The 18,009-nt window shown below is 23.4% G+C and overlaps 4 protein-coding genes across 4 annotated transcripts; 3 read left to right on the top strand and 1 right to left on the bottom strand.

Moving 5' to 3' along the window:
• Positions 1–672: 672 nt before the first annotated feature.
• LOC108546134 (cilia- and flagella-associated protein 58) lies at positions 673–2,949 on the top strand. The gene is given in 10 exon segments (XM_083287386.1): positions 673–882; positions 945–1,097; positions 1,192–1,489; positions 1,557–1,609; positions 1,685–1,765; positions 1,831–2,094; positions 2,163–2,267; positions 2,366–2,434; positions 2,522–2,639; positions 2,672–2,949. Coding segments are annotated over 10 exon segments (1,629 nt in total).
• Positions 2,950–3,452: 503 nt separating this feature from the next.
• Positions 3,453–7,210, top strand: LOC108546127 (uveal autoantigen with coiled-coil domains and ankyrin repeats). The gene is made up of 11 exons (XM_017898072.1): positions 3,453–3,659; positions 3,719–3,938; positions 4,016–4,282; positions 4,518–4,989; positions 5,057–5,726; positions 5,798–6,151; positions 6,267–6,434; positions 6,499–6,691; positions 6,771–6,918; positions 6,986–7,064; positions 7,145–7,210. The coding sequence occupies exons 1-11, from the start codon at positions 3,453–3,455 to the stop codon at positions 7,208–7,210; spliced, it is 2,844 nt and encodes a 947-aa protein (XP_017753561.1).
• A 587-nt stretch (positions 7,211–7,797) lies between these two features.
• On the bottom strand, positions 7,798–12,633 carry Haspin (haspin). The gene is given in 10 exon segments (XM_017898060.1): positions 7,798–8,044; positions 8,109–8,251; positions 8,339–8,491; positions 8,680–8,947; positions 9,017–9,190; positions 9,250–9,400; positions 9,468–9,722; positions 10,178–11,972; positions 12,130–12,352; positions 12,416–12,633. Coding segments are annotated over 10 exon segments (3,627 nt in total).
• A 2,127-nt stretch (positions 12,634–14,760) lies between these two features.
• On the top strand, positions 14,761–16,688 carry Dpck (Dephospho-CoA kinase). The gene is made up of 5 exons (XM_017898047.1): positions 14,761–14,836; positions 15,018–15,083; positions 15,681–15,782; positions 16,016–16,307; positions 16,385–16,688. Exons 1-5 carry the CDS (start codon positions 14,761–14,763, stop codon positions 16,686–16,688), a joined length of 840 nt encoding a protein of 279 aa, XP_017753536.1.
• Positions 16,689–18,009: the final 1,321 nt, after the last annotated feature.

The following is an 18,009-nucleotide window of genomic DNA, read 5'->3' as shown; positions in this document are numbered from 1 at the left end:
TCATTTCTAAGTTTGCTGGTTCAGTCCTATTGATTACTAATACATTATGTATATGTATGTAATGTATACATATATAAACAGAGAGAAAGAATGAACTTTATTTATAGGAATAAATATTATTTTTGTGGGAGAAAACGAACGATGTGTATACAGATAGTATTTTAGACAATTATATAGTAAAACATATAATTATATATATGTTCAAACAATCTATATATAACATTTTGTACTTAACTAAAATATATACATATTAGTATAATTTTATTATCTTTATGAAATTTTAATTAAAGTATAGAGTAATTATTCTGGCAAATAATTTCTATACTGTCATGGTGTATTATAAAGTGTATGCCACGTCTGCATTGTGTTTTATAGCACTGATAAACCCAAGAAACTGCGATAAATACTACTTATATGTAGTAGCATAACTCTTTTTAATGGCAGCTTATAAAATAAAATATTTTATTGTATAATTGCGTAAATTTTATTGGTCACCATTTATATTATTTTAAGTTTTGTTTTTTAACAGTTACTATAGTATATAAATAAAAACAATCAAATAAATAATGCAATTTATTTCATAAATTGTGTCTTTAGATTGCGTCGGTTATGTTAATAGTAGTAATAATTAATGTATAAACTGATATCGAGTAAAACAAAAGGAAAGTAAATATGTCTTATGTGGAACATGGTCCTCGAATTTTTTTAGCCAGTAAACATAACTCAGGAATACCTTTAATATATGGTGACTATGTTTTACCAAAGAAACGTTTGGAAGGTCGATTAAAATTACATGATTCTTGTTCGGATATAAGAGCGTGGAGTCCGAATTCTTTAGAAAATTCACGTTACTTTCGTGAACTTAGTGAACATGATTCGCCAGTATGTATTTAATGAAACAAAATTTTTATAATAAATAACATTTTATCTATCTTTTTTTATAGGTAGGGAAGATAATACCATTTAATGTAGTCATTGATAATATTATTCAACTTAATTCGCAAGCTCAAGATGAACTTCAGGCGGTTAAAAGAGAACTTAAAAAATATAAAAGTCTTAAACTTACCCCTAAACAAGAAGAACAATTACAAAATTTAGTAAATAATTTTCTGAATATATTATCATATATAATACTATTATATAGATCTTTTTAAAATTAATAATTTCATATTGCTTTATATTACTTTTTAGGATTATAGTTCGAAAATAAAAGAAGTACTACAGAAAAAAAGCTATATTACAGGAGTTTTAAAGAATGCAGCTTTTAATGTCAATAAATTAGGTCCAGATATTCCATCAAATTCATATTTATCAATTCATATACCTCATGAAAGAAATTTACAAAGTAATACAAAAAACATATCATCTATATCAAACCAATTTAATCAATTATGTCCTTATTCTTTAATTACATCTAATGTAGATCCATTTTTAAAAAATTATAATATAATACCACCATATAAATCTATCAAGAAACTCCCTATTGCAGGTAAAATAGTTAAGAGTACTTAAAATTTTCAATTTTCTCAATTTTTATTTTTATTTCACTTTTATAGATTTCAGAAAAAAGACATCATCCTGGATAGAATATGTTGATGTAGCTTTACAAGTAGTAACATAATATCAATCATGCTATTTATAATATTGTTAATTTCAGTTAAATAAATTTAGTATCTATTTGTAGGTAGAAAAAGAAACACGTGATGTAGAAGTACAAATCGATGATCAAGTTGATAAATATTTACACAAAATTATAATGATATCTGTATGGATATAATTGTGCTTTTTGCCACTTAAATAATATATTTACATAAATATTATATTATTTAGGCAATGTCACAAACGTCATTCACATCCAAGTCTAGTGATGATACAATAGATAGAGACAAAAGTAGTTCACAAACAAATAATCACGAGGAACAAAGTTTTGAATGTGATCCATTTTGTAGTAATAGTTCACAAAATATAGAGAGTCCAGAGGAATCTGATATTGAAATGGAAACGGAATCAGATTTTGATCTACATAATACTGTTCATAAAGGGATTATAATTCAAAAAGATTCTGAAATCATTGTTTTAAAGAATGAATTATGTGTATGATATATTAATTTAATAATTTTCATAATTATATAATAATTTATACAATCATACTTAATTTTTAGGTAAGAGATGCAGAATTAGAAGAATTAAGAGACATGATTAAAGATTTGGAGATTTTACTAAAAGAAAAGGAAAATTGTATACATACTCAACAAGGAAATCTTAAAGTAAATATATAAAGCATAACTTTATAGAATGGCTCTAAAGTATATTTATATTGCATAATTAAAGTGAAATCAATTAATATTTAATAATTGTTATGCAGATATTACATGAGAAGTTGTTTAAATTAGATCATGAACATAATTATGAAGTAGAAGACTTAAAACAAAAGGTACTGTGCATTGCATTTTATTATTTTATTATATTATTGCATTTTTGTATCTATTGCACTTTATAAAGATTCTTCCTTTTTTTCTAGATCTACAGTTACAAATATTTAGTGGAACAACTTAAACAAAATTTATGTGAGAAATGTGAAAATTTGTATTTATGCTCTAAGGAAATTGAGAAACTTCATGTATGTGTTAAAAAAAATAATTTTTAATTAGTAATTATTCCTATTTGATACCAAAGATTAAGTAAAAACAAGTATTATTTACTGTGTTTATATTGTAGAAAAAAATGCAAGACGTAGAGCAATTATCAGAAAAAACAAATAATTATAAAATCACCTTGGAACAGTTAAAAAATGTTTTGGAAGAAAGAGATGAGCTTAAGAAACAAAATTATGAACAAAATTGTATATTAACAGATCAGGAAGAAAAGTTAGATCAGTTGTCAAAAGTGGTTAAAGAACTGTCTACTACATATAATGAACAAGTATATTATTTTTATAATATTTATTAATTGCTTCATTAATTCCTAATTATTTATTATATATTACTAATTATTAGATGGAAACAAAGACTATGCTTGAAAATTTAAAAATTGAAATTCAAGATAAAGATATTAAGATTACACAATACGAAGAACAATTAACTTCTATGAAACAAGAAATTAGTGATTTCTTTAATAATTTAAAGTATGCTTTAAACAATTTGGAAGAAATTAATGGTGTTTGTGAAGAAGTTTGTAGTTGTACAAACTGTAATCTGGATATTGGTGAAGAAGCAAATAATATACTATGTAATATAAACATAATTATGACAAGATTTCAAAGTTACAAAGTAGAAAGTCAGAATCTTTTACAACAAATAGGAGATTTAAAGCATTATATAAAAAATGATAAACAACAAACCCATTTTGATCAAAATTTAAAACGTGTGATATATGAAGAATTTTGTTGTCATTCTGAAATAGATTCAAAAAATACAAGTAATGTTATTACTTAAAATTTACATATTGGAATTATGTATCATATTTCCTACATTATAAGTGAAATCAATATCATAAATAATTATATTCATTTAGTTGAAGATAATACAATTTTATTAAATAAGAAACAAAGTAAAAACGATATAAATGAAACAGAATTTGGAAAAATTTTAAAATCATCTAACAATAAAAATTTATTAAATGAAATAACAAATAATTTAGATTCTTACGAACATAAAAAGGTAATATTTTTGATTTACTTTTTATTTTAAAACAAGTAGTGATATATGCCTTCCAATAGGAATATCATAATTACATTATTAAATTGAGTAGAAAGGATGATATAGACAAAATACAACGAGAAATAATTGAATATTTCATACATTTTTTAATTAAAGTACGCTCTCTTACACAAGAGTTAGAAATATATCTAGAAATTGAACGACCTGTAATGATTAAACAAACTTATTATTTTTATGAAATTCTTAAGGATATACAATCTGCTATTAATAATTCTCAAGGTAATTTAAACTTTCGGTTTGTAACTTAACAAAATTTTTATTAATATAATATATTAATATATTAATCCTTTGATCAGATATAACTTTGAAAAAGCAACTAATTTTAGACTTATATAATCAACATAAAGCAGAACATAAGAAGCATGATTCATATATTAAACAGTTTCCTAACAATTTATTACAAATACAAAAAAAAATAAATGAATTTATTGAAAACATTTTATGTCAATTACTAAGTGAAATATCACATAGAGAAAAAAGACATCTAGGTGATAAAAAAATTAATCGAGCATTTGAAACACATCTGAGGTCTTTTATAAACAGAATAAATATAATTCTTCAAAGTAATTTTTAAATATTTAGAATGTATTATATTATAATTTTAATTGTTTATTTATGTATATTATTATTAACATATATTGTATATATGTATATGTGTATGCATATGTACGCACGCGCGTGTGCGTGTGCGTGTATGTTAATAATCATATATATAAAATAATACATTTCTCCTTTAATTATAAATAAATATAATAGAATATATAATATTAACATGCACAACAAAAATAATGTTATAAGGTACTGGTGATCAATACATACAAATATTTGAAACAATAGAAGAACAACAAAAAGAATTAAGAAAGAAAGAAGTAGAAATAGCTCAACTAAAAGAGAAAATGATGGAACAGCGAAGAGGGGAAGGTGACTGTTTAAATACATTTGAAAAGAGAATTGAAATAAAAGAACAGCTATCAAAAGTAACTGCAGAACTTAATAAAAAAGATGCTCTTATATTACAATTAGAAGAACAGCTTGAAGTATTTAAAAATAAATTCTCTATATATGATAACGAGTGCAATGCGCTAAAGAAAGAGTACAAAAATCTAGAAAATCTAAAAAACAGATTATTAAAAAGATGTCAGCAAAACAGAAAGCAATTATCAATGAAAAGTAAACAAATTAAGAATTTATCACAGCAGGTTCAGAAACATCTTAGAACTAAAAATTTAAAAATTATCCTGAAAAATAAAATTAGAGAAATGGAAAAAAGGTAATATCTTTTTTGTTTCATAAAATAGTATTATTTTATGTTGTTTTAACTATTAACATATTTGTAGATTTATTGACTTACAATATGAAAATAATAAATTAAAAACGAATATTATGCAAAGGAATATAATTATTTCCACAAAGGATAAAACTATAATTAATTTAAAAAATAGTATTAGTAAAACTAATAATATCTTATCACAAAAAGTTACTCAGTATGAAAATGTAATGGAAGAGAAACATCATGAAATTATAAAATTGGAAGATGAAAATAAGTTATTAAATGAAAAAGTGAAAGATATTGAGCATAAACTCACAGGAATGAATCAAGCAATTATATCTTTAACTGAGCAAAATGATAAAATTAATATCATATATACAATGCAAGAACATCTTACAAAATTGGATAAGAATGAGGAGAAACTAAAAGTTCAACTCAACAATTTTAGAACACAACTTATAACTGTCCAAAATGATAATAAAGAACTTAATACTTGCTTAGATACTTATCTGCATGAAAATGAAATCTTGAAAAAAAATGTGGAATATTGGAAAAATGAAAACTCTGAATTATCAATTACACAATGTAATGAATTAATAAAAGAAGAACTAAAAAGCAAATTATATATTCTTTCATATAAAATACATGAAAACCTATTAAGATTTATAAAGCTGTCTAATTTAGAAATAAATTCAGCAAATAATAGTTTCATTAAAGAATTACAAGATAAATATATAGTTAATAAAGTAGTTTATCATATAAATTCGGTTAATTATTAATTAGTAATTAATGTCTTTTTTATTTTTAGGTTCATCAAGACCAAGAAGTAGTATTAACTATAGATAATACAATTAAAGACTTACAATTGGAATATGGAGATTTAAAACGAGGAATAAAAGAAAATGAAATAGAAGACATTGAAACAGAATTATTGAATAATATAAATATGAAAGAAAAAATGCTCAAAAATGATTATATACCATTTGAGCAATTCAATTTTTCAAAAGATAATTTAATGATGAAATATAAGATAAAACATCTAGAAAATGAATATAATGAGAACCAAAATGAAACCAAGAATAAAGATTTTGAAATACAACATCCTAAAGAAATCATAAAATACTTAATACAAGAAAATGCTGTTCTTCGTGCTAGCCTTAAAGTAGCTATTACTTAATATTAGTATAGCAAGTATACTATTTCTGTTAATATATTATGTCTAACTACTTTATATCATATAATACTTTTACTTTAATACTCCTACAATTATTATATAGTCTCAGATGGAAGAATATCAAAACAAGTTAACATTAATGAAGAAAAACTATGACAGTAGTTTAAATGCACTTTGTGAAAGACATAAAGCAAATGTTGAAATTTTACAAAAGCAATTTGAAGATGACATAAAAAATGAAAAGATTTTTGACTCAGAAAATTGGTTACTAGTATGTAACTATACTTTTATGTAATAGTAACTTTATTGATAATAATTATATTTATATCTTTTAGTCATTGGATATGAAAGAATTAATGGAATTGTACGAACGGATAAGTGTAATTTTGAATAGCAATGCTAATGTAATTCACATGCAAAATGAAAATCAATGTTTGTATGATAACAGTGTTCAACAACAATTTTATATAAAACAGAATGAAATGGAAAAGGAATTCAAAATTTTACCAAAAAATACTTATCAAGATGGTAATAGAAATAATATATAAAAAATATTTGTTAACATATTTATGTCTGTAATATTAACATAATTAATATTATTTTAAAGAGGCGAAACTTAAAAAAATAGTGTCCCCAGTTTTGAAAGAAAAAAATACATACTTCAATCAGTGGCAATTTATTGCTTCCAGTGATATTCAAAAATATTCAACTTTAAAAACACAAAATTATAAATCAAGTTTAGAATATAACCTTGAGTAAATTATTAAATACACCAATTTATATTAACATTATACAAAATTTTACAAATATTATACGTTATAGATACTTCAATAATGAAGAAAAATCTTCAGAATTGGAAATTAAATATGAGAAAGAAAAACAAATGGAGAAAGACACCACTGTATATTTTATATTTTAAATTTATATATTTTTTATTTAATTATGCTTATTTTACGTTAATACATATTTTTTTACTTTCAGTTTGATCAACAACGATGGAATTTTATTAATCAATGTAGCGCATATCATAAATTGAGTAATATCTGAATGCACTTGAACACGTTCTGTGGTTAATATTATTAACATGTTTTAAAATGAATTTCATTAATGCCGTTTTAAAAAAATATTTCTTTTGACTAAATGAAATTTATAAAGATCGCAATACATTTTTATAAGATGTTTATTCCGAATTTTAATATTGTAATATTTTTGATATTATATTTTGTTCTATTATAAATTATACAATTACTGATGTAAGTATTAAAACAATTATCATCAAATGTGAAATAATTATAATAAATTTGAATAAAATTTCATTCTTTATAATAAAAACTTAATTTATTTACAATAAATGATTTAGAAAGTACATATACCTAAAAATTAAATAAAAATTCGAAATAAATATAACAAACATATAAAATCTATAAAAATATTTAAAATAATATCGAATTTTCATATGTTCCTATTTTAATTTTTATATATTTTTCTTCACTTACTAATGTAGAATATTTATACTAGCATAAACTATTTATTATTTATATAGTATAAACTATTATGAAGCTGTAGATTTTAACGAACATTAAAAAATTTATATTGTTATTCATTTTTTAATTCCAATATTATATTTTTATTTTTTACACAAGTATTATTTTAGATTATGAATTAACATGTAATAAATTAACAATTTTATCACAATTTGTTATCAAATCGAAGGCACTATTATATTTTAAAACTTCATTTTTCAACTCTTTAAGTTTAATTATACCATTTTTATGAATTTTTAAATTTCTTTTTCTATACCTAACTGCTGTAATCATTTTATCTAAAGTGTAATGTAACCATAAAATATTTGTATAAGGTTCAAATATTTGCCAATTGTTTCTGGAATAATTTATAAATAAATATATAACTTATTCCCACTTTAAAATTATATGTAAATACTTACTTAACTTTATTCTTCATTAAACGATATATTTCAAATTGATATTCACCCTGAGCTGTAAAAAGGGTAGGATCTGATGCAAGATCATTGAATATGCTACATCCTTGATATTGTATTCTTGAAAGTGTAAAATCTATAATAGACACCTGAAATCAGCAATTTAATATTTTAATCTAACATAAAAAAATAAATATTATTATTAATTAAAAAAGACAATAATTATTCGTTTATACCTTTACACCTTTACTAATTAACTCAATATTTTTTTGTCCAAATTTATAATGCACATAAGCATTATCTGTTGGAGATATTAATATATTTCCCCAATGCAAGTCTCTGTGTTCAAATTCAACAGCTTTTTCTGCAACTGCTAACGCTAATGCAGTCTATAAAAAATGATTAATATTGATGAAATATTAAATGAAAATAATTAAAATTTCAGATTTATTATAGTGAAACAAAACTGGTTATATATGTACATCCAAAATTATAAAATACCAATATGTAACAATACAAATTTGAATGAGCATTAGCATAATTAAAATTATTATAATGTTGCCAAAGAAATAAAAACCTGTATAAATAAAATATGTGCTTCTTCTGCAGTATTAAATACAAATGCTTCTAAATCTTGACCACCATGTGCAAGTTCAAGAACAATATATAATTGATCATCATTAAATATTGATGGACAATCATTATCTGAGTGTTTCTCTTCATCATAGATATTCCATAATTCTAAAAGTTTTTCGGGATATTTCCCTTTTATACATTTAATATTTTTTACCTCTACAAATCCATCAGTATTATAATTTGTGTTGAATCTTAAACTATGTAATTCCCTAAAATTATTTGTGTTTAAATATCGTCATAATTAACATTCATTGTAACTAATAAAGAGTTATAATTACATTGCAATTACGATTTCCGATAATATTTCATGAAATTTTTTTTGTGGTTCTCCATTAACACAATCGTTACCTTCTATTGGAATAATTTTTATAACAGATTTTTTATTTTCCTGTTCATAAAGAAAAACTTCACCATATACTCCTTCTCCAATTTTTCGACAATGTTGCAAGTATCTAAACAAATTAATATAATATTGTTATTTAATAATTTGACTGTATATGTACATACTTACGAATCTGAAAAATATAATGAAAATGGTATATAATCTTTTTGTAAACATCTTTGTAAAATGACTTCTCTAGCTGTTGAAACTATATGTTCCTCAATAATTTGGTCATCAATATCATCACTTTGAATTTTGCATGTAGAAGATTTTTGAGGATCTAAATAAAGACATAAATAATTATAAAAACTTAATTGGAAATAAAAATAAAATAAAAATTTACTTACTATTTAATAATGTAAATCTTTGACTTTTAATAGGTACAATACCATAGACTTCAAGAAATGGTGCATCTTCGATAGATTTTACTGTTTTACAAATTGGAACAACACGAATTGATATTCTTCTTGAAACACGACTAAGATTAGTAGAATCATAAGTTTTTCCTTTGTTATTAATCAATTCATGATATGATTTGTTAGTTAATTCATTAGTTATTTGTAATTTTTTATCATTTTTTTTTATACAACTTTGTATAATTCCTATATATAATAAGATCAATTAATATTGTTATAACTTAAAAAAATATTTGTTTATGTTACATCTTTAAGACCTACCCATTTATCACATATTTACAAAGTAATATATCTTTTATCCATTATTTTTAATAAAAATACATGTTTAAAATGAAAATTTATTTGAAAACAATAAATTAAAAAAAATAAGTAATATATAAGAAAATGAATATAAAGTAAACCATGTATATTATATCATAAAAGAGTATTAAATTATTTCAGGTTAAGAAGATTAAAAATAAAATTTTGTTTTGTCAAATAAAAAAAACAACATTCAAATGTTTATATGATTATATATAGATTGCATTAAACTTTCTCCTTATTTCAATAAATTTAATATAAAATACAATTTAATTTTAATAAATTTAAAATCTCTAATTAAATAAAATATGTTTAAAACATATTTTTAGTCATTTTATTACCTTGTGTTTGCATATTTAAAATATCTTGTACACTATGTCTCCATTTTTTACCTTTGCCAACAGATAATTCATCCAAATTAAATTCAGTATGTACATTATTCAAAATTGATAAAGATCTTGCCCAGGACTTGCCTGGCTTTAAGTATATAGGATTTTTAATGTTTATACAGCCATTATTTGTAGATTCTTCCATTATATTTTCTAATACTGATAATTTCTTTTGTGATAACATTTGTCTACCATTGTTTGCTTTTTTAAAACGTACCTGATTTTCCCTTTGTTCCATATTATCATTACAATTTTCTGCAATAGCAACTAGATCAAGATCCCATTTAGTATATTTTTTTCTCTTTGTAACTCTAACAGGATCTTGTAATTGTTCTAATACTACATAGGATTGCAGTATATTATGTTTCATACAACTATTTTCAGGAGAATTTTTTGTATTTAATATGTTTTTACTATCTGACAAAATTTGACAAGATACATCATCCACTATTTCAGTGGTCTTATTACTTATTTCTTCAGTTTTTAATTCAATTGTTATATCAACAGATGAATCTGATGTTGTCAATTTAATTGGAATTAAAGTCTCAGGCAATTCTTCTATCTTATTAAATATTACTTCCTTATCATAATTTATGTTTAAAGTTGGCTTTTCATCTAATTTAATGAAGTCTGATAACATTTCATTAATTAATACTGTCCTTTTTTCATCTTCTGCTATATTACTATTACATTTTTTTTCTATATTATGTACTTTAGTATTATTTTCATTACTATCATCAAATAAAGAACATGATTTATTTGCATCAACAGAAAATCTTAAATAATGTTTACTTGTTTTTGTACTTGGAATCTTATGTTCTTGTGTTAATATTAATTTATTTATATCACTCTGTTTGATTCCACTTTTTGAATTATCTTGTACTAAATCTTCTTTTGTGAAGAATTCTTTCTGATTATAGTTGGCATTAGTATTACAACTAAGTTTTGTCAATAAATTAGAATATTTTTTATCTGTATTTTCTGATTTGTTTAAATTACACTTGCTTAAGTTAGATATGTTTGATAAAGAATTAAATAATGACTTAGATTTATCTTCAAGCTCATATCTTGCTACTTCATTTGATTTTTTGCACAAATCATCACTTACTAGTTCGGACCCTAAACAAGCTTCATTATTTCTATAAGGTAAAGCATTGTTTGCATATATATTAGAATCTCCTAATTTTTCAAAATGTTCAACAGAAATTGGCGATAAAGAAATTAAATGTGCAGAAGGTCTAATAGATCTACTATTAGGTGTGCTATTGAACACATTCTCATTTTTTTTGTTGAAGTTAAGTGGCTTTTTATATGAATCAATTTCTAATTGTTCTAGTTTAATAAAACAATGTTTCATATTTGTATTATTATGCTCTAAATTATCAATATTGATATCAGTATTTATATATTGGTTTGACAATTGGTGAGTTCCGTTCGATAAATTATTTTCTATTGCATTTGTATTCCATTTTGATATATTGGAATTACCCAAATTAACAAAACATGGTTTTACTTCCATGTCATTGGAAAATTTTACACTTGACATATTAGTACCTCTTTTCTTTTTTCCTACAAAAGGTTTCTTGTTGTAAACTTTTCTTTTGTCTTGATTATAATTTTTAATTTCCGAAATTTTTCTTTCATCATAAATAAAACTTAAACAATCAATATCAAAGTATTTGGATGAAATTTTGCTATTATTTCTCTTTTCACGTAACTTGTACTTATGAGAATTGTCCTTCTGCAACTATTTAATTATATATTTATATATATATACGTGTATATGTGTGTGCGTGTGCGTGTGTGTATCTATTGTTATTAATATACTTTTACTGTCTATATATTATTAACTTATAGTATAATTTTAATATAAATTTGATATTATCTTATGATACTAAACTTACTTTAAATTTTCCATTATTTTGAAATACAATCTTCTTTTTAATTGTCTTCTTAATAACTTTGACTTTTGACTTTCTGTGGTTCATTTTTCGTTTAGGAATTGGTTTTGCGTTGAAATCATCTACCTCGTGTAATGAAGATTTGTGATCATTGATAGTAGTTTTATCGTCTGAACTATTCAATAATATTGTATCATTATCAGCCTTATGTACTGGTGGTGGAATTCTATCAAAACAAAAACAATTCATTATTGTTGTGATAAAAGAAAATAATATTAAAATCTTTTACCTCATATTTTTAAAAAGTTTATCAAATGTTGTTTCAAAAGGATCATCAATCAAAGAATTATCAACTTCCTCTGTTTCGGTTCTATTTATATTTTTATTTGCTGGAACATGATTCTTGTTTTCATTGTTATCTGAAGATGGAATAACCAATTTCGGTATTGAAATTATTACTTCTTTCTTCCTTCCGTAAGTTCGAACAGGTTTAGCAAATTGAAACATTATGAACTCTTATTTATAATATCTTAGTCATTTCACAATACAAACGGTTTTCCCTCTTTGTCAAACAAGAACGAAAATTTCATATTTTCACCAAGAACAAAATATACTGTGAAGTGTTACCTATACAGTAATATTATGTTTATTAAAGTTTAAATTCAAAGTTAGATCAAAGAAAATAAAGCGGTTAGAGTAAAGAACACACTTTTTTTTTAAATTAAAGATGGCGCGATAATGTTATAGCATTAATTATACAGTATGCTAAAGATATGTAAATTAATGAACATGATCCATGATCTATGAACATAATTGAAAATGATTTATAAAATTAAGAATATAACATAATTAAATTAGTGTTATAAATTGAAATTACGAAAAGTTATATATATCAAAATTTTTTATATTATTTGAAGTTTATATTTCATAAATATTATTTGCATGTATATTATGTTGAATTACTAAATATAACATATTAGATAATATAAATCTATTAATAAACTAAATACTGATTTTTTCCTTAGCTGTACACTAGAAAATTTAGTTTGCATCCTTTCTATCTTTGTTCGGAATATAAAATACAAGGAGAGTGCAAGTCCTTCGAGTTACCGATTTAGTTGAAACTTTATAGGTTTATAGATTTCGTCATGCATTTTAAGAAAATATATCATTATAGCCGCAACTACTCAATAATTTTTGAGATATTTACGATTAAAGTTTTGATACTTCATTGATTTATTTTCACTAGTCTTATAACGGAGTCGTGGCCTAACGACAACAGTTGAAAAATCCTATGCTGGAGGACCGGGGTTTGATCCCATTCGCAATTTGTTAACTACTTTTTATTTTGTATTCATTTTTCACCTATGAAAACATTAAAGTAAATAAAATGTTTTAATAAAAAAATTTAATTCTTACGCTTTTTTATGCTAATATATATTTATTACAAAATAATAAGAATACTATGCAATAAAAACAATAATTTTCTATAGCAATCTTATTTACTCTAGAAAGAAAACAAAAATATAAATTAATTAATTAATTAATTATTAGATACAGGAAATACAAAACCTATCGCTCATGTAAGTATTAATTATTAAATTAAACCTTGTATAAGAATGTTACCTATAATTCCAACTTTACTGTACAGCTATAAATGTTCATGAATCAATTATAGAAACTTGAAAATTTATTAATTTTCTACTGCCGAATTGATTTATTAAGATATACTAGGAGCACATAACCAGAAGAGGTATCTAGTTCAAATAAAAATTTTGCCGCTTGCGATCAACGCCATCTATGATTTTGGACCATATGGTCAGAAAAGTAATAGGAACATAGAATAAGCGAGGAAGTTGTCAAAGAGCTCGGCACGTGACAAACAAGGATAGAAAGCGGTTAAAAAAGGATAAAAAAGTGCTCCGGCACTGAAGAATTAATAAATTACCAAATTTTCGTAATTAATTTATGAACTTTTATAATTGCATCGAAAAGCTGAAACTTTGAGCAACATTCTTAATTAATTTTTGCACAGAATTTTACGCTAATTAGTCAGTAATTAATAATTGTTTGACGGCGTCCATAATTTTGTAACGATGGCCGTCTCGATCTTGCGTGAAAATATTTAATAATGAGCGAAACTAGAAACAAAATGTGATCAAAAGTGATATGAGAAGATTCGCAAGAACATTGTCCTTATAATGCGTGCATGAAGTTTCATAAATTAATTGCATAAAGGATAGTAATTAATGAAAAACCAATGGCGTCTTCGACAACAATTCAAACACTGGATAGAATAATAATTAATAATTAATTAATTAGGGACAAATTTATATCGAAAAATATATTGAAAAGTTGTTTAAGGATCTGCCTTTACGACACAATTATAAAAGTTCATAAATTATTCACAGAAATCGAGTAATTAGTGAATTTTCCACGGTCGATTTGATTTATTAAAATATATTCAGAGCACATAACCAGTGTTAGTAAACTAACATCAGAGCCATCTATGATTTTAGACTCGAAGCTTGGGTTCCGCAACAAAAACACAGATGGCGCCATGATGCTGTCGAAGAGCTCCTAGTTCATTATGTCCATTATCACCAAATCCGATTTTCGAATCCAAAATAATAGATGGCGCTGATCGAATGTCGTTTGATTGGCTATCTTATTGAGGGAATCAGTGCGGTATTAAAACATTGTTTTAGGGGTATAAGGAGTTTATTTATTAACTGAATACGTACAATATGTCATATTTTGCTACACATTTTAGTCGACATTTTTGTTCATCCTTTTAATTTTAGCTATTAATTTTAACATTGTACCTTGAGTATTAATATTGTTATTTTAAACTGATATTTTTTAATGACGATATCTACAATCCTGCAAAGTTTCAATTGAATCGGTGACCCTAAGGACTTGCACTATCCTTGTACAACACATATATATACATACTGGTAAAAGAACTAATATGATCTAAAATGAAATGTTTAAGAATTTGAGTATCTGAAATATAATAAGTTTTATATTAATGCAAATACACAAAATATATATTGACTTTGAATATAAAAAATACTTATAAAAATTTCTTTTTCATATGTATAACTATACTGAAATATGAAATTAATAAAACGATAGAAACTGAAAATATATATAAAAAAATGTAAATTAAATATTGTTAATAATTTATCAAATAACTTGTTATTTATTTTTAAAATTGTTATTATTAAAATAATATTTTCCACAAATAATAAATATATATAATAATATTAAATCACATTAAATCATTAATTTATAACCAATTAGAGTATTATTTCATTCTATTTGTTTTATTGATCGAAGCGTTCAATTTTAGTAATATATTATATACTTATATTTATATTTATATTAAAATCAGATAAAAGAAAACACTCGATTACAATGAAAACTGTCGTAGTATGACTAATGTTAAATAGTAGCAAATTTTACAATGCTAATAACAGTAACGATATTCATTTAATGGTTAAAACGGTCACTGAAGAATAGAAAAAAATATTTTATAAATATGTTTTTAGTAGGTTTAACAGGTGGAATAGCTACCGGAAAAAGTAGTGTTGCTGCTGTTTTTAATGAATACGGCATACCTGTTATTGATGCTGATCAAATTGCACGCAAAGGTTAGACATAAAATGAAATTTTTTTATTTAATAATATGACATTTGGTGAAATAATTTTGTTATGAAGTGAGTTCGATATTTTTATATTTATTATTTTTTATTTGATGTTTGTGCGTGTGTGCATAAATGCGTCCGTGAACGTATTATTTATATCATTTTGTATATGTACATATACAAAAGTAAAAAGCATTTCATATATTTGTTTAATAATTTATACATTTTATATTATGTAGTTGTAGAACCTGGAAAATCAGTTTGGCATAAAGTACGGAAAGAATTTGGCCCAGAAATATTTTTAGATACAAATGAACTTGATAGAAAAAAACTTGGAGATATAATATTTAATGATGTAGAAAAACGAAAAAAATTAAATGCTATAATGCATCCAAACATATATAGAGAAATATATTGGCAAACACTCAAATATTTCATACAAGGTCATCAATTTATAGTCATGGATTTGCCATTACTTTTTGAAACAGGACATATGGTGAATTATTTGCACAAAATAATTGTTGTAACTTGGTAAGAGCCTTCATTTATTTAGAATTATAAGAATAAGAATTATAAATATAAAAATACTGATATGTACTCAATTTTAGCGAAGAAGATTTACAACTCCAACGACTTATGGAAAGAACAGGCTGTACAAAAGCTGAAGCAAAGCTAAGAATTGCTGCACAATTGCCATTGGAACGAAAAGTAGAAATGGCGAATTTTGTTATTGAAAATTCTGGTAGCAAAGATGATACCAAAAAACAAACTATTAAAATCATTAATGTTTTAAAAGCTTCTAAATTCCATTGGGAGTTACGTTTCCTTGTTGTATTTTGTTGTACCATTCTACTAGAAGGTGTATGTTGGTTAAAAAATAGAATTTTACGGTCTTTGCCAATTACAAAATAAAAGTTGTTCTGTTACAAATATTTTTAAATACAAATACTAAATTATATTGGAATTTTAATAATGCATTTATCAAATTTAGAAATTATTCTATTTGTATAAATTGATAAAGTACTTTAACAAAATGTGTAATGATTGCACATTTCAAACATATTTTAAAAATATAAATTATAATGGTGTTATTTATTAAAATTTCTTACACTTTTTATTGCAACTGATTGTTAAATGCTTTTATGATAATACAAAATATATATTATGCCCTTAATTCAAACACAAAACATATACATAAAATCGCGAAATATTGAAAATCATTCATTTGAAAATTAACATGAATTAAAATGTGTTATGTAAGTAAATAATTTAAAACTAAAGTATTTTTATTTTGAAATTCCTGAATTAGTAAAAGAATATATGATTAAAGTTTTATATATAAGAATTATTATATATGTCAACTTTTGACATATCCCATAATAATCTAAAGAACTTTGTAAACCTAAATTCATAGAAGTTGTGGGAAGAAATAAAGTAATATAACTGTGCAAACTTTAAAATGTTTAAACACAAATTTTGTAAATTATAAATGATAATTTAATTCGTAACAAGATGCATTTTTAATTATTTTGTAATTTTATAATTATTCACATACAAAATTTGTAAAATGTTAATACAAAAAAGGCATCATAAAAATTAAAAAATTCAATGTACGAAAAATTGTATCAATTAATTAAGTTTATATTCTAAAACTTTAAACACCAAAATATTCAATAAACAATATATATTTACGATTCCAGAAATCACTAACATTAATTATAAATGTTAATTAATATTTATATGGGGAATTATGCATTTCTATTTTCATATGGTGATTGTTAAAATATAAAATGAAGTTTAAATATAACGGAAAATAAAATGAAAAATACAAAACTATGTGAAATATCTCTTTGTAATTATGAAATGAAATGAAATTTTAAACAAAAGATGTCTTATTATAATAAACATATGAAACTTTAGTTATGTAAAGAATATGGCATGAGTGATTTCCTTTTTCAAGAATTTAAAGAAGATTTATCTTTTTAATGAAGTGCTTATTAACATAAAGTTATACATAAAAGATTATACATTTGTATGCATATATAAAATACACGAGTACTTATTGCTCAATTTCTTATACTAATTACGCAAAATATATACACATGTATCAGACCATGACTGATAACATGACTTGAAAACATGTTTATTTGGTTTACAGGATGCACATTACATGGTCGTGTACCTGATTTATATATTTATGGTTCAGGTTTAAATTCATTGTCTTTACTTTCCA

The sequence above is a fragment of the Eufriesea mexicana genome, unplaced genomic scaffold (genome assembly GCF_001483705.2).
Source record: "Eufriesea mexicana isolate 0111107269 unplaced genomic scaffold, ASM148370v2 scaffold4744748559, whole genome shotgun sequence".
Taxonomy (NCBI): domain Eukaryota; kingdom Metazoa; phylum Arthropoda; class Insecta; order Hymenoptera; family Apidae; genus Eufriesea; species Eufriesea mexicana.
This window is presented reverse-complemented; position numbering and strand designations above follow the sequence as displayed.

Bases quoted from the DNA above. Each gene is read 5' to 3' on its own strand.
- LOC108546127 (XM_017898072.1), top strand. From the start codon at position 3,453: ATGTATCATATTTCCTACATTATAAGTGAAATCAATATCATAAATAAT. The intron at 3,660-3,718 runs GTAATATTTTTG...GCCTTCCAATAG, and splicing joins ATTCTTACGAACATAAAAAG to GAATATCATAATTACATTAT. The intron at 6,435-6,498 runs GTATGTAACTAT...TATATCTTTTAG, and splicing joins ACTCAGAAAATTGGTTACTA to TCATTGGATATGAAAGAATT.
- Dpck (XM_017898047.1), top strand. From the start codon at position 14,761: ATGGCGCTGATCGAATGTCGTTTGATTGGCTATCTTATTGAGGGAATC. The intron at 15,783-16,015 runs GTTAGACATAAA...TATATTATGTAG, and splicing joins TGATCAAATTGCACGCAAAG to TTGTAGAACCTGGAAAATCA. The intron at 16,308-16,384 runs GTAAGAGCCTTC...ACTCAATTTTAG, and splicing joins AAAATAATTGTTGTAACTTG to CGAAGAAGATTTACAACTCC.